The sequence below is a fragment of the Sander lucioperca genome, chromosome 7 (genome assembly GCF_008315115.2).
Source record: "Sander lucioperca isolate FBNREF2018 chromosome 7, SLUC_FBN_1.2, whole genome shotgun sequence".
NCBI lineage: Eukaryota > Metazoa > Chordata > Actinopteri > Perciformes > Percidae > Sander > Sander lucioperca.
Genome location: NC_050179.1, coordinates 21,695,778 through 21,706,284, shown reverse-complemented (window position 1 = coordinate 21,706,284; position 10,507 = coordinate 21,695,778). Strand labels below are relative to the sequence as shown.

The window sequence follows — 10,507 nt, the reverse complement described above, 5'->3', positions numbered from 1 at the left end:
TGCGTCCTTATAAAAACTAATAATGGGACGTCAGAGCCAACTCACCTAATGTGCATCCACTAATCAGCTCACAAAGACCTTCCTTCTCTCTCTTCTCTCTCTTTTCTCTCCCTCAGCGTCATCCCAAACTGCCAGTTTCGCTCCAAGACGTCCAGATTAAAAACCTTCACGGCCAACCAGCTCGATGAGATCAAAGATCCTTCCGGTCTCTTCTACATCCTCCCCTTCCAGAAGGTGAGAGAAAGTAGCCACGTGGGACTGAGACTGGATTTGAATAGTTTCAGAGGCTCTTTCTCATGATCTCTCCCCTGTTCTCTCTCTCTCTCTTCAGGGTTATCTGGTGAACTGGGACGTCCAGAGGAAAGTGTGGGATCATCTGTTTGGAAAGGAGATGTTTAAGGTTTATAGTTTGCTTCATTTTTGTCCCAAAAAAACACACACTGGACGTGCTCAACTCACGTAGATACTGAGAGAGCTTTGAAGGCCGGGTGCTGGATCCTGAAAGTGAATAATCCTAAATAAAGCTACTAGGACAGCACTCCAATTTGATATTATTTATTGCGACACAACAGACGTTTCGGGCAATTACAATCAATACTCCACACACAGGTGGGTTTAATTATACAACCAGTACTGCACACTAGGGTTGGGCGGTATCCAAATTTTGATACCGTCAAACCTCCTCCCTATTTTACCGCGGTATACGGTATTACCGTGACTAATTAAAAATGATGACGTAAGGCTCAGACGGCGTCACCAAACTGTTGGCTTCACCGTTGAGAAACTGAATACCAAACACTAATACTGAATCAATAATAACATAAGAACTTACAAGAAACTACTTCCTCCTCCACACTGTCACCTGATGACAACCACACATAATTACATGAATTATATTTAATATTTAATCCTTGTCTCCTATATAAGTGCATTGCATTTTTTTTTTAATGACGGTATTGAAACTGATACCGTTGCTATTTTTAGACCCTGTGGTATACCGTATTACCGCCCAACCCTACTGTACAGGCGGACTTTGTTTTGTCCTCAATGTCTGGTCTTTACTAGCGATGCACTGAATCCAGATTTTTGGGGTCTTGGCTGAATCCTGACTCCCCTGGTTGAGATTCTGCTGAATCCTCGTCCCATCCTCAGTCCACGAACACAGTAAACTCATTAATGAAGTAAACAGTGACTGTCCTTCCTTTGTCGTACCTGAAGTTGCTGCATTCTGGCTGCTGTCTGTAGATTCCTTCATCACAACTCGTATTCTTCCAGATGTTTGATACCAGATGTTGTAACAGCGGTGATGTTGTGTATAGTTCAGGGTCCTCGCCACCACCAGACTAATCAGCATTGCAGATTGAACATGTAGCTGGATTGAATGGTCTTCTTTTGACTGAAAGTTCTGCCAAACATCACTTTTTCTGCTCACCAGTTCCATTTCCACTTTCTCACAGCCTGCTGCATTGAACGCTCCACCTACGTAAACACCTTCCTGTAATCAACGGCGCCGTCATTACGGCGACCAGCGTAGCGCGCGGAGTGCAAGCGTAGGGTTCGGTTCACTGGGAAAAAATTCTAAGGTTCAGCAGAAACCCAACCCCGTCAAAAAACCCAATATTATATATATGTGGGATATATTTTTCATCACATTGCCTGCTAATCTCATATGATTGCCTCACCTTGTCCTTCTGCGCTGTGCGCCGTGCGCTCTGCGTCCAGGTGGAGTTCGCCGACACCAGCGTGGTCATCACCGAGCCGTACTTCAACTTCACGTCCATCCAGGAGTCGATGAACGAGATCCTGTTTGAGGAGTACCAGTTCCAGTCCGTTCTCAGGATAAACGGTGAGTCAACCACTTCCTGCTCCCCTTTAAAGTAGAGGGCTCTCTAAATATCTCAAACACTATTGTTAAAAACACCAGAGCTGCAAAGATTATTGGATTAGTTTTCAAATACAGTTATGGAGTTATCTCAAGACCCTTTCCAGATAGAGTAGGTCTAGAACACACTCTATAATTTACAGACCCAACAATCCCCCCCCCCAAGAGCAAGCAGTGGCGAGGAGACCTGGGACAGACCCAGGCTCTTGGTGGGTCTGTCGCTGACGGTTGGGACCAGAGGCTGATACATGTATAGAGAAATATGATTCACAATTATAGCTGTTGGTATGAGGAACAGTGGCAATTATAGTAACAATAAAGATGGTGAAATTATGACTAGAAATAATATTTAGCAGTAACAGTATAGGGCGTATTGGGGCATATCAGGTGGGCGTAAAGGCGTAGCAGGCCAAAGCGGGGGCGTAGCAGGGTGTAGCAGGCCACAGCAGGCTGTAGCGGGGCGTAGCAGGCCATAGCCGGACGTAGCGGGCCATAGCAGGGCGTAGCAGGCCATAGCAGGGCGTAGCAGGCCATAGCAGGCTGTAGCGGGGCGTAGCAGGCTGTAGCGGGGCGTAGCAGGCCATAGCAGGGTGTAGCGGGGCGTAGCAGGCTGTAGCTGGGGCGTAGCAGGCCATAGCCGGACGTAGCGGGCCATAGCAGGGCGTAGCAGGCCGTAGCAGGCCATAGCAGGGTGTAGCAGGCCGTAGCAGGCCATAGCAGGGTGTAGCAGGCCATAGCAGGGTGTAGCAGGCCGTAGCAGGGTGTAGCAGGCCATAGCAGGGTGTAGCAGGCCGTAGCAGGCCATAGCAGGGTGTAGCAGGCCGTAGCAGGCCATAGCAGGGTGTAGCAGGCCGTAGCAGGCCATAGCAGGGTGTAGCAGGCCATAGCAGCTGCAACCATGATTTAGGTGCCACCCCAATCCAAGGAAATCTGTGGGGCGAGAGAACCTAAAGACTGCGGGGAATAATCTCCCAGAGATAAGTTAGTAACAACTATTACTGAGACATAGATGCACACAGATGAGTGGAGAGAGGAGCTCAGTGTGTCAAAGGAAGTCTCCCAGCAGTCTAAAACTATAACAGCAGAACTAAGATCTGGTCCAAGACCAACCTGAGCCAGCTCTCTAAGGGCTGGGAGATGAATCTGACCACTACAAAGAGGAGGGGTGCCGAAGTTATCCTTCCATAGTTCAAATTGTTCTCTGAACTCCAGCGTAACTTGACCTCCTCTTGATCCTGCCCGTGTGAAAGTAGTTTTTCTTGATTGTGGTGTATGTGAGATGTGTTTTAATCTCTGCTGAACGTGTGTCCTACAGCGGGCTCTCTCAGCGCTCATCACTACTTCCACACCAAACCCTCAGAGCTGTGCTGTTTGGTGGTGGACAGCGGCTTCTCCTTCACTCACATCGCCCCCTACTGCCGCAGCAAGAAGATGAAAGAGGGCATCCGCAGGTCAGAGGGCTGCAGCACCAGTCGCTAGCTGCCACAGTATTACCAGTAATAACTAAACGCTGACGACTTATTGCTTTATTTTGCTTTTCCAGGATCAATGTGGGAGGGAAACTGCTGACCAACCACCTGAAGGAGATCATATCATATCGGTAACGTCACTCTGTTGTTATGTCTCCACAGAGCCGTGGAGGAAGGTCTGGCTGCACCACAGGAAATATAAATACTAGGCCTGCACGATACATTGTTATAAAATTGCGATCTCGATTCACCCCTGTTCGCAATTTTAATTTTTAAATGACTTTGATTTTTTAAAAACTTTTTCTCCTTCAATTAATTTATTGAAAGCATTTGACATTAACATGTTTTAATTATGTAAAGACATGTTGAAGGAGTCCAGATAGAGCCTGTATCAGGGCCATATTTAGTCCAGATGGAGCCTGTATCAGGGCCATATTTAGTCCAGATAGAGCCTGTATCAGGGCCATATTTAGTCCAGATAGAGCCTGTATCAGGGCCATATTTAGTCCAGATGGAGCCTGTATCAGGGCCATATTTAGTCCAGATGGAGCCTGTATCAGGGCCATATTTAGTCCAGATAGAGCCTGTATCAGGGCCATATTTAGTCCAGATAGAGCCTGTATCAGGGCCATATTTAGTCCAGATGGAGCCTGTATCAGGGCCATATTTAGTCCAGATAGAGCCTGTATCAGGGCCATATTTAGTCCAGATAGAGCCTGTATCAGGGCCATATTTAGTCCAGATAGAGCCTGTATCAGGGCCATATTTAGTCCAGATAGAGCCTGTATCAGGGCCATATTTAGTCCAGATAGAGCCTGTATCAGAGCCATATTTAGTTCAGTGTGTAATATGTCACTATTTCTGGTAGCCTACTGTACTTAAATGGTCAGTATGGACTATATTTCCTTCATTCATTGAAGCCTCTGTGTTTACAGGCTTGTGGTGGTGATCAATGTGCTATAGCTGCCAAAAACAATCTATGTTTGGTACTGCCAATTTGTTTTGTTAGGTCATGGTTAATTTTTTCCTGAATCGTGCAGGCTGATAAATAGTGTCAGGAAGGAACTGGTTCTGGTGGAACATTTACACCCCGCTATAGAAAACTCCTCATCCAATATTAAATGAAGTTAACTGTTGACACCATACAGTACCGTGAGATATTTAAATGAGCTGATACATGGTTAAACCTCATTGGCTCTTACCAGTGTATCTCCGTGTGTACTTGGTCCACAGCAATCCCACCAATCAGTCCCAAAACCTCCCAGTTAGAGAGGAAATGATCTAACATATTCTTATTAAATCTTAACAATCATTCCCTGAAAGAACCGAGCAGACCTGACTTGTTAGACCGTCCTAATCGTCTCTCTGTCTCTGTCTCTCTCTCTGTCTCTCTCTCTGTCTCTCTGTTTCTGTCTCTCTGTTTCTGTCTCTCTGTCTCTCTCTCTGTCTCTCTCTCTCTCTCTCTCTCTCTCTCTCTCTCTCTCTGTCTCTCTCTCTCTCTGTCTCTCTGTTTCTGTCTCTCTGTTTCTGTCTCTCTGTCTCTCTCTCTCTCTGTCTCTGTCTCTCTCTCTCTCTCTCTCTCTGTCTCTCTGTCTCTCTGTTTCTGTCTCTCTGTCTCTCTCTCTGTCTCTCTCTCTGTCTCTCTCTCTCTCTGTCTCTCTCTCTGTCTCTCTGTCTCTCTCTCTGTCTCTGTCTCTCTCTCTGTTTCTGTCTCTGTCTCTCTCTCTGTCTCTCTGTCTCTCTGTCTCTCTCTCTCTCTCTCTCTCTCTCTCTGTCTCTCTCTCTTCCAGGCAGTTACACGTTATGGATGAAACTTATGTGATCAACCAAGTGAAAGAAGACGTCTGCTACGTCTCCCAGCAGTTTTACAAAGACATGGAGATGTTACAGTAAGGCCCCCCCCCACAGAGACACAGACGGCAGAGTTAACTCCACAGAGCTCAGGCTAATGGTGTGTGTGTGTGTGTGTGTGTCTCTGTGTGTGTGTGTGACTGTGTGTGTGTGTCTCTGTGTGTGTGTGTGTGTGTGACTGTGTGTGTGTGTGTGTGTGTGTGTGTGTGTGCATGTGTGTGTGTCTCTGTGTGTGTGTGTGACTGTGTGTGTGTGTGTCTCTGTGTGTGTGTGTGACTGTGTGTGTGTGTGTGTGTGTGTGTGTCTCTGTGTGTGTGTGTGACTGTGTGTGTGTGTGTCTCTCTGTGTGTGACTGTGTGTGACTGTGTGTGTGTGCAGGAGGAAGAAGGGGGAGGAGAACAGCGTGATGATAGATTATGTTCTTCCAGATTTCAGCTCCATCAAAAAAGGATTCTGCAAGGTGAGAAAACGTTTTAATATTTGTGGTATTAGAGCTGCGAAGATTAATCAATTCTCTCCTCTGGGACAGGAAACTGAATATCTTTCAGTTGTGGACAAAACAAGATGTTTATCTTGGACTTTGGACAACACTGATCCACATTTTAGAGACCAAACAATAATCCAGACATGAATCCACAGTGCTAATAACCGTTAGTGGTAGCCCTGTTTGTCTTTGTCTGATAAACACGCAGCTGTCTGTCCTTCCCCGTTGGTCTTTCTGTCCTCTAGCCGCGAGAGGAGATGGTCTTAAGTGGGAAGTACAAGACCGGAGAGCAGATCTTGAGGCTGGCCAACGAGCGCTTTGCTGTTCCTGAGATGCTCTTTCACCCGTCAGACATCGGCATCCAGGAGATGGGCATCCCCGAGGCCATCGTGGACTCCATCCAGTCTCTGCCAGAAGGTCGGTCTCCTGCTCCAACTAGAGCTGTCAGATAGCCTGAGAAGCCAGACCCACATCCAGATGTTGGGTCTGGGAACTCCCCATTGGCTGGGCTTAATCCGAGGGGGCGGGATAAACGGTTGTCTTTCAAATTCCCTCTGCACGCAATAGGATAGCGCTCCAACCAATCAGAGCAACGCTAGTTGATAGATTCAACTTTAAACTAGAGGTGCAACGATGAATCGATTAGTTGTCAACTATTAAATTAATCGCCAACTATTTTGATAATCGATTAATCGTTTGAGTCATTTTTTTATTAAAAAAAATCTGATTTTTCTGATTCCAGCTTGTTAAATGTGAATATCTTCTAGTATCTTCTCTCCTCTGGGACAGTAAACTGAAGATCTTTGAGTTTTAGACAGAACAAGACATCTGAGGACGTCCTCTTAGGCTTTGGGAAACACTGATCCACATTGTTCACCATGTTTTGACATTTTTATAGATCAAACAACTAATCGATTAATCCAGAAAATAATCAACAGATTAATCGACTATGAAAATAATCGTTAGTTGCAGCCCTAGTTTAAACTCTGAACACATCTTCCTTTTTTAAGAATGACTTCAGAGCCGTTCTTTGTTCTTTTCTCAAAGAAAAGCTGAACTCCAAGTCTTCCAGAGTCGCGGCCAAAGCGACTCCAAAGACCGCTGTTCTCCAGCAGCAGCAGCCATAAGCCCCGCCCACCGACTCTATACACGATGTGATTGGCCTGACCAGAGTTTGGTTTTTCCAGCTTGTAAGCCAACGGAGAGTTGGTAGACGACCCTGGCTGCAGATTACATTTGCTGCTGCTAGGGTGGTCTAGATTTCTAGGCTATCTGTCAGAATCAACGCCATAATAAGTTATCAGAATCAGAATTATTGATCCCCTCAGGGAAATGATTTAGTTGCGGTTGCTCATAGTCAACTTCAAGGAAAATAAGAGTAAGAAAAGAGCGGGTCATTAAGTGTATAAAGTAACATAGCTACTGCCATAAATTAATAAAAATGTTAAGTAGAAGTAAAGTGAGATTAGGTTAAAAAGATAATTTGGATGGATTGTACAACTTCTGTTGTAGTGCAGCGTCATCGTAAAGTACAGTTTGAACATAAATAAGTACAGTGTGAATAAAACTACTTTTGAACGTCCACGTTCCACCAAAACAAGTTCCTTCCTGAGACTATTTAGCAGAGGCACCGTGGCTCCGTCCGGATCTTAGCCCCGCCCACAATGACTGTGATTGGTTTAAAGAGATGCCAATGCTGAGTGGACTCGTCAGATAATAACGAGTTAACACAAATACCTTTTTAGTGCGATTAACGCTCCTGTTTTCCTCTGGTCACATTTGACCCATTTTTGCGAACACTTTCTGTTGACCAACGTGCTAACGCACTTATTTCGACTCTTCGAAGTAACTTTACATTTGGTAACATTTGGTAGGCAGCACGGTGGCTCAGTGGTTAGCACTTCTGCCTCGCAGCAAGAAGGTTCTGGGTTAGAATCCAGGTGGTTCCGGGCCTTTCTGTGTGGAGTTTGCATGTTCTCCCCGTGTTTGGGTGGGTTTCCTCCGGTTGCTCCGGTTTCTTCCCACCATAAAGACATGCATGCTGGGTAATTAGGACTACAGTTGAACACTGGCGCATTTAGAGAAATGTTGATTAATGTGCATTGTCCTAATCAAATAAACTTACAAACTGCAGTACTAGTTGTATTTTACGTGTGGAGGAATAAATCATTGCAATACTTTCTGGAGCGCGTGTGTAATAAGAAGGTGAAACAAAATAAGACAGTCGAAGACTAAACCAAGTTAGGTTTTTGTATTTCATTATAAATATATTTGCAAATATAGGAGTGACACGATTTCACAAAAGGCACAGCAGCCCCGTGTGGAAAAGTGTCTTCAACGAGTGAACAGAATCACTGAGCTTAAATACATCTTCAGAGTGACAGCACACACGCACTTGGCTTAACATGACTCTGCATTTCTCACAGCCAATCTGATACACAGAGAAACAATCTCAAACACAGGAGACTTCTTCAGAATCAGAATCAGAATCAGAAAGGGCTTTATTGCCAAGTACGTTGCACATACGAGGAATTTGTCATGGTGTTGTTGGAGCATGTCACACATACAAATATAAGAAGGATAAAAATATATAAACAACATAAGTATAAACATATACATATTAATAACGATAAAATAAATTTAAATAAATAGTAAAATAAGTTAAGTTCACTCCAAGAGTTACACTCTTGGAGCCATTTCGCCTCTCCCCCCCTGTACAACTTTCACCCCCTGGTTACATGATATATAGGCAGCACGGTGGCTCAGTGGTTAGCACTTCTGCCTCACAGCAAGAAGGTTCTGGGTTCGAATCCAGGTCGTTCCAGGCCTTTCTGTGTGGAGTTGCCTGTTCTCCCCGTGTTTGGGTGCGTTTCCTCCAGGTGCTCCGGTCTCTTCCCAAGACATGCATACTAGGACTACAGTTGAGAATTAGCCGACTGGCTAACGCTGGTGCATTTACAGAAATGTTGATTTAATGTGTGTTGTCCTAATCTTACAAGCACATCTCCACTGGCATGTGCTGCACTTACAGCTGTTCATGTGTTTTATGTCCTTGTGTAGTCCACGTGTTCACCAATAATCTGTCTGTATGTGTGAGAAGCTGCTGACAGCCGTTTGTTTCTGCCAGCAGAGATGCACGCCCACTTCTACCAGAACATCGTCCTGACGGGAGGAAACGCGTTGTTCGCCGGCTACAGAGAGCGACTGGAGGCCGAGCTGCGGTCGCTCGCCCCCGCCCACCTCCCCGTGTCCGTCCTACAACCTGCAAAGTAAGCTCAGCTTGGTTTTAGGATTGTACACAAGGGCTGTAACCGGACACACACACACACACACACACACACACACACACACACACACACACACACACACACACACACACAGACACACACACGCAGACACATATACACAGAGACACACACACACACAGAGACACACAGACACACACACACACACACATATACACAGAGACACACACACACACACACACACAGAGACACACACATACATACACACACACACCCACTCTAACACACACAAACCCACACAAACCCACACTGAGACGCACACACACACACACACACACACACAAACCCACACACACACACACAAACCCACACTGAGACGCGCACACACACACACACACACACACACACACAAACCCACACACACACACACAAACCCACACTGAGACGCGCACACACACACACACACACACACACACACACACACACACACACACACACACACACACACACACTGAGACGCGCACACACACACACACACACACACACACACACACACACACTCCAAATTTCCAAACAGCAGAGCTACGTGTTGAAATTGACCAGAGTTCTCCTTTAAGACTAGCGGGGTGAACGTAGCCTAATGGTGTGATTAATGGTGTGATTAATAGTATGATTAATAGTATGATTAATGGTGTGATTAATGGTGTGATTAATAGTGTGATTAATGGTGTCTCACTGTCTGGCCCTGCAGTCCCATCTGTTACCCGTGGGAGGGAGGGAAGCTGCTGGCTCACAGTCCAGACTACGACGAGATAGTGGTGACACGAGAGGACTACGAAGAGAACGGACATTTCATCTGTGAAGAAAAGTTTGATATCTGACTGAAATAAAACTGGGCTGCAGATGGTTCATCATCATCATCATCACCATCATCATCATGGACCGGAGGAAATTAATCTGCATCTTAACAGATCCAAGGCATTAAAAAAAATCTGCAAACTGACTCAACTCTGATTTAATTTAGGATAATCAGGATCTGTCTTTGAAGTGCAAAATGGATTCAAACAAGTGAAATGTGAAATGAAAGTTGTTGTTTTTTTACATAAACATTATTTCTGTGTTGTCTTTTTATACCGGTGTCTGGCTGAATGTTTTTATCCAAACTGTCAGACATTTTGTAAGATGACTGGTTATTTATGAGTATGATTTTTAGACAAACATTTCAACCATCAGATAACATTTAAATAAGAGTTGTTATATAGTTTTTAAGTCTTTGTATGTGGTTCATTTTTATCTGCCTTTTAAAGTACTTTAATTTCACTTCTGTTAATCTACAAGAAACCTGAAGTAGTTTGAAAGGAACAAAATATTAATTTTTATCGATATTTTCATGCAATAATAATGAGTTGAATGGTGAAGGCATGTCCCGCCCTAATCTTTCTTACTCTGCCTCTGATTGGCTTACCCTGACAACCCTAACCAATCCCACTCCTCTTGCCTAAACATAACAAATCAACCAGAGCAGGCAACGAGTACTAGCCAATCAGAGGGAGAGGAGGGCGGGTCATACCTTCGC

General features: G+C 45.0%; 1 protein-coding gene across 2 annotated transcripts in view; it reads left to right on the top strand.

The window, feature by feature from the left end:
- The window catches only part of actr6 (actin related protein 6), a 12,445-nt gene extending 2,383 nt beyond the window's left edge, over positions 1–10,062 (top strand). Inside the window, exons 2-11 of one of the 2 annotated variants that reach the window (XM_036003495.1) lie at positions 117–234; positions 332–400; positions 1,723–1,846; positions 3,198–3,333; positions 3,426–3,482; positions 5,142–5,240; positions 5,584–5,662; positions 5,932–6,103; positions 8,817–8,955; positions 9,683–10,062. In XM_036003495.1, the coding sequence (XP_035859388.1) occupies positions 117–234; positions 332–400; positions 1,723–1,846; positions 3,198–3,333; positions 3,426–3,482; positions 5,142–5,240; positions 5,584–5,662; positions 5,932–6,103; positions 8,817–8,955; positions 9,683–9,812 (1,123 nt within the window). In that variant the 3' untranslated portion in view covers positions 9,813–10,062. Of the gene's footprint in view, positions 1–116; positions 235–331; positions 401–1,722; positions 1,847–3,197; positions 3,334–3,425; positions 3,483–5,141; positions 5,241–5,580; positions 5,663–5,931; positions 6,104–8,816; positions 8,956–9,682 lie in introns of both variants that reach the window. The other variant, XM_031313115.2, reaches the window with a different exon arrangement.
- The last annotated feature ends 445 nt before the right edge of the window (positions 10,063–10,507 follow it).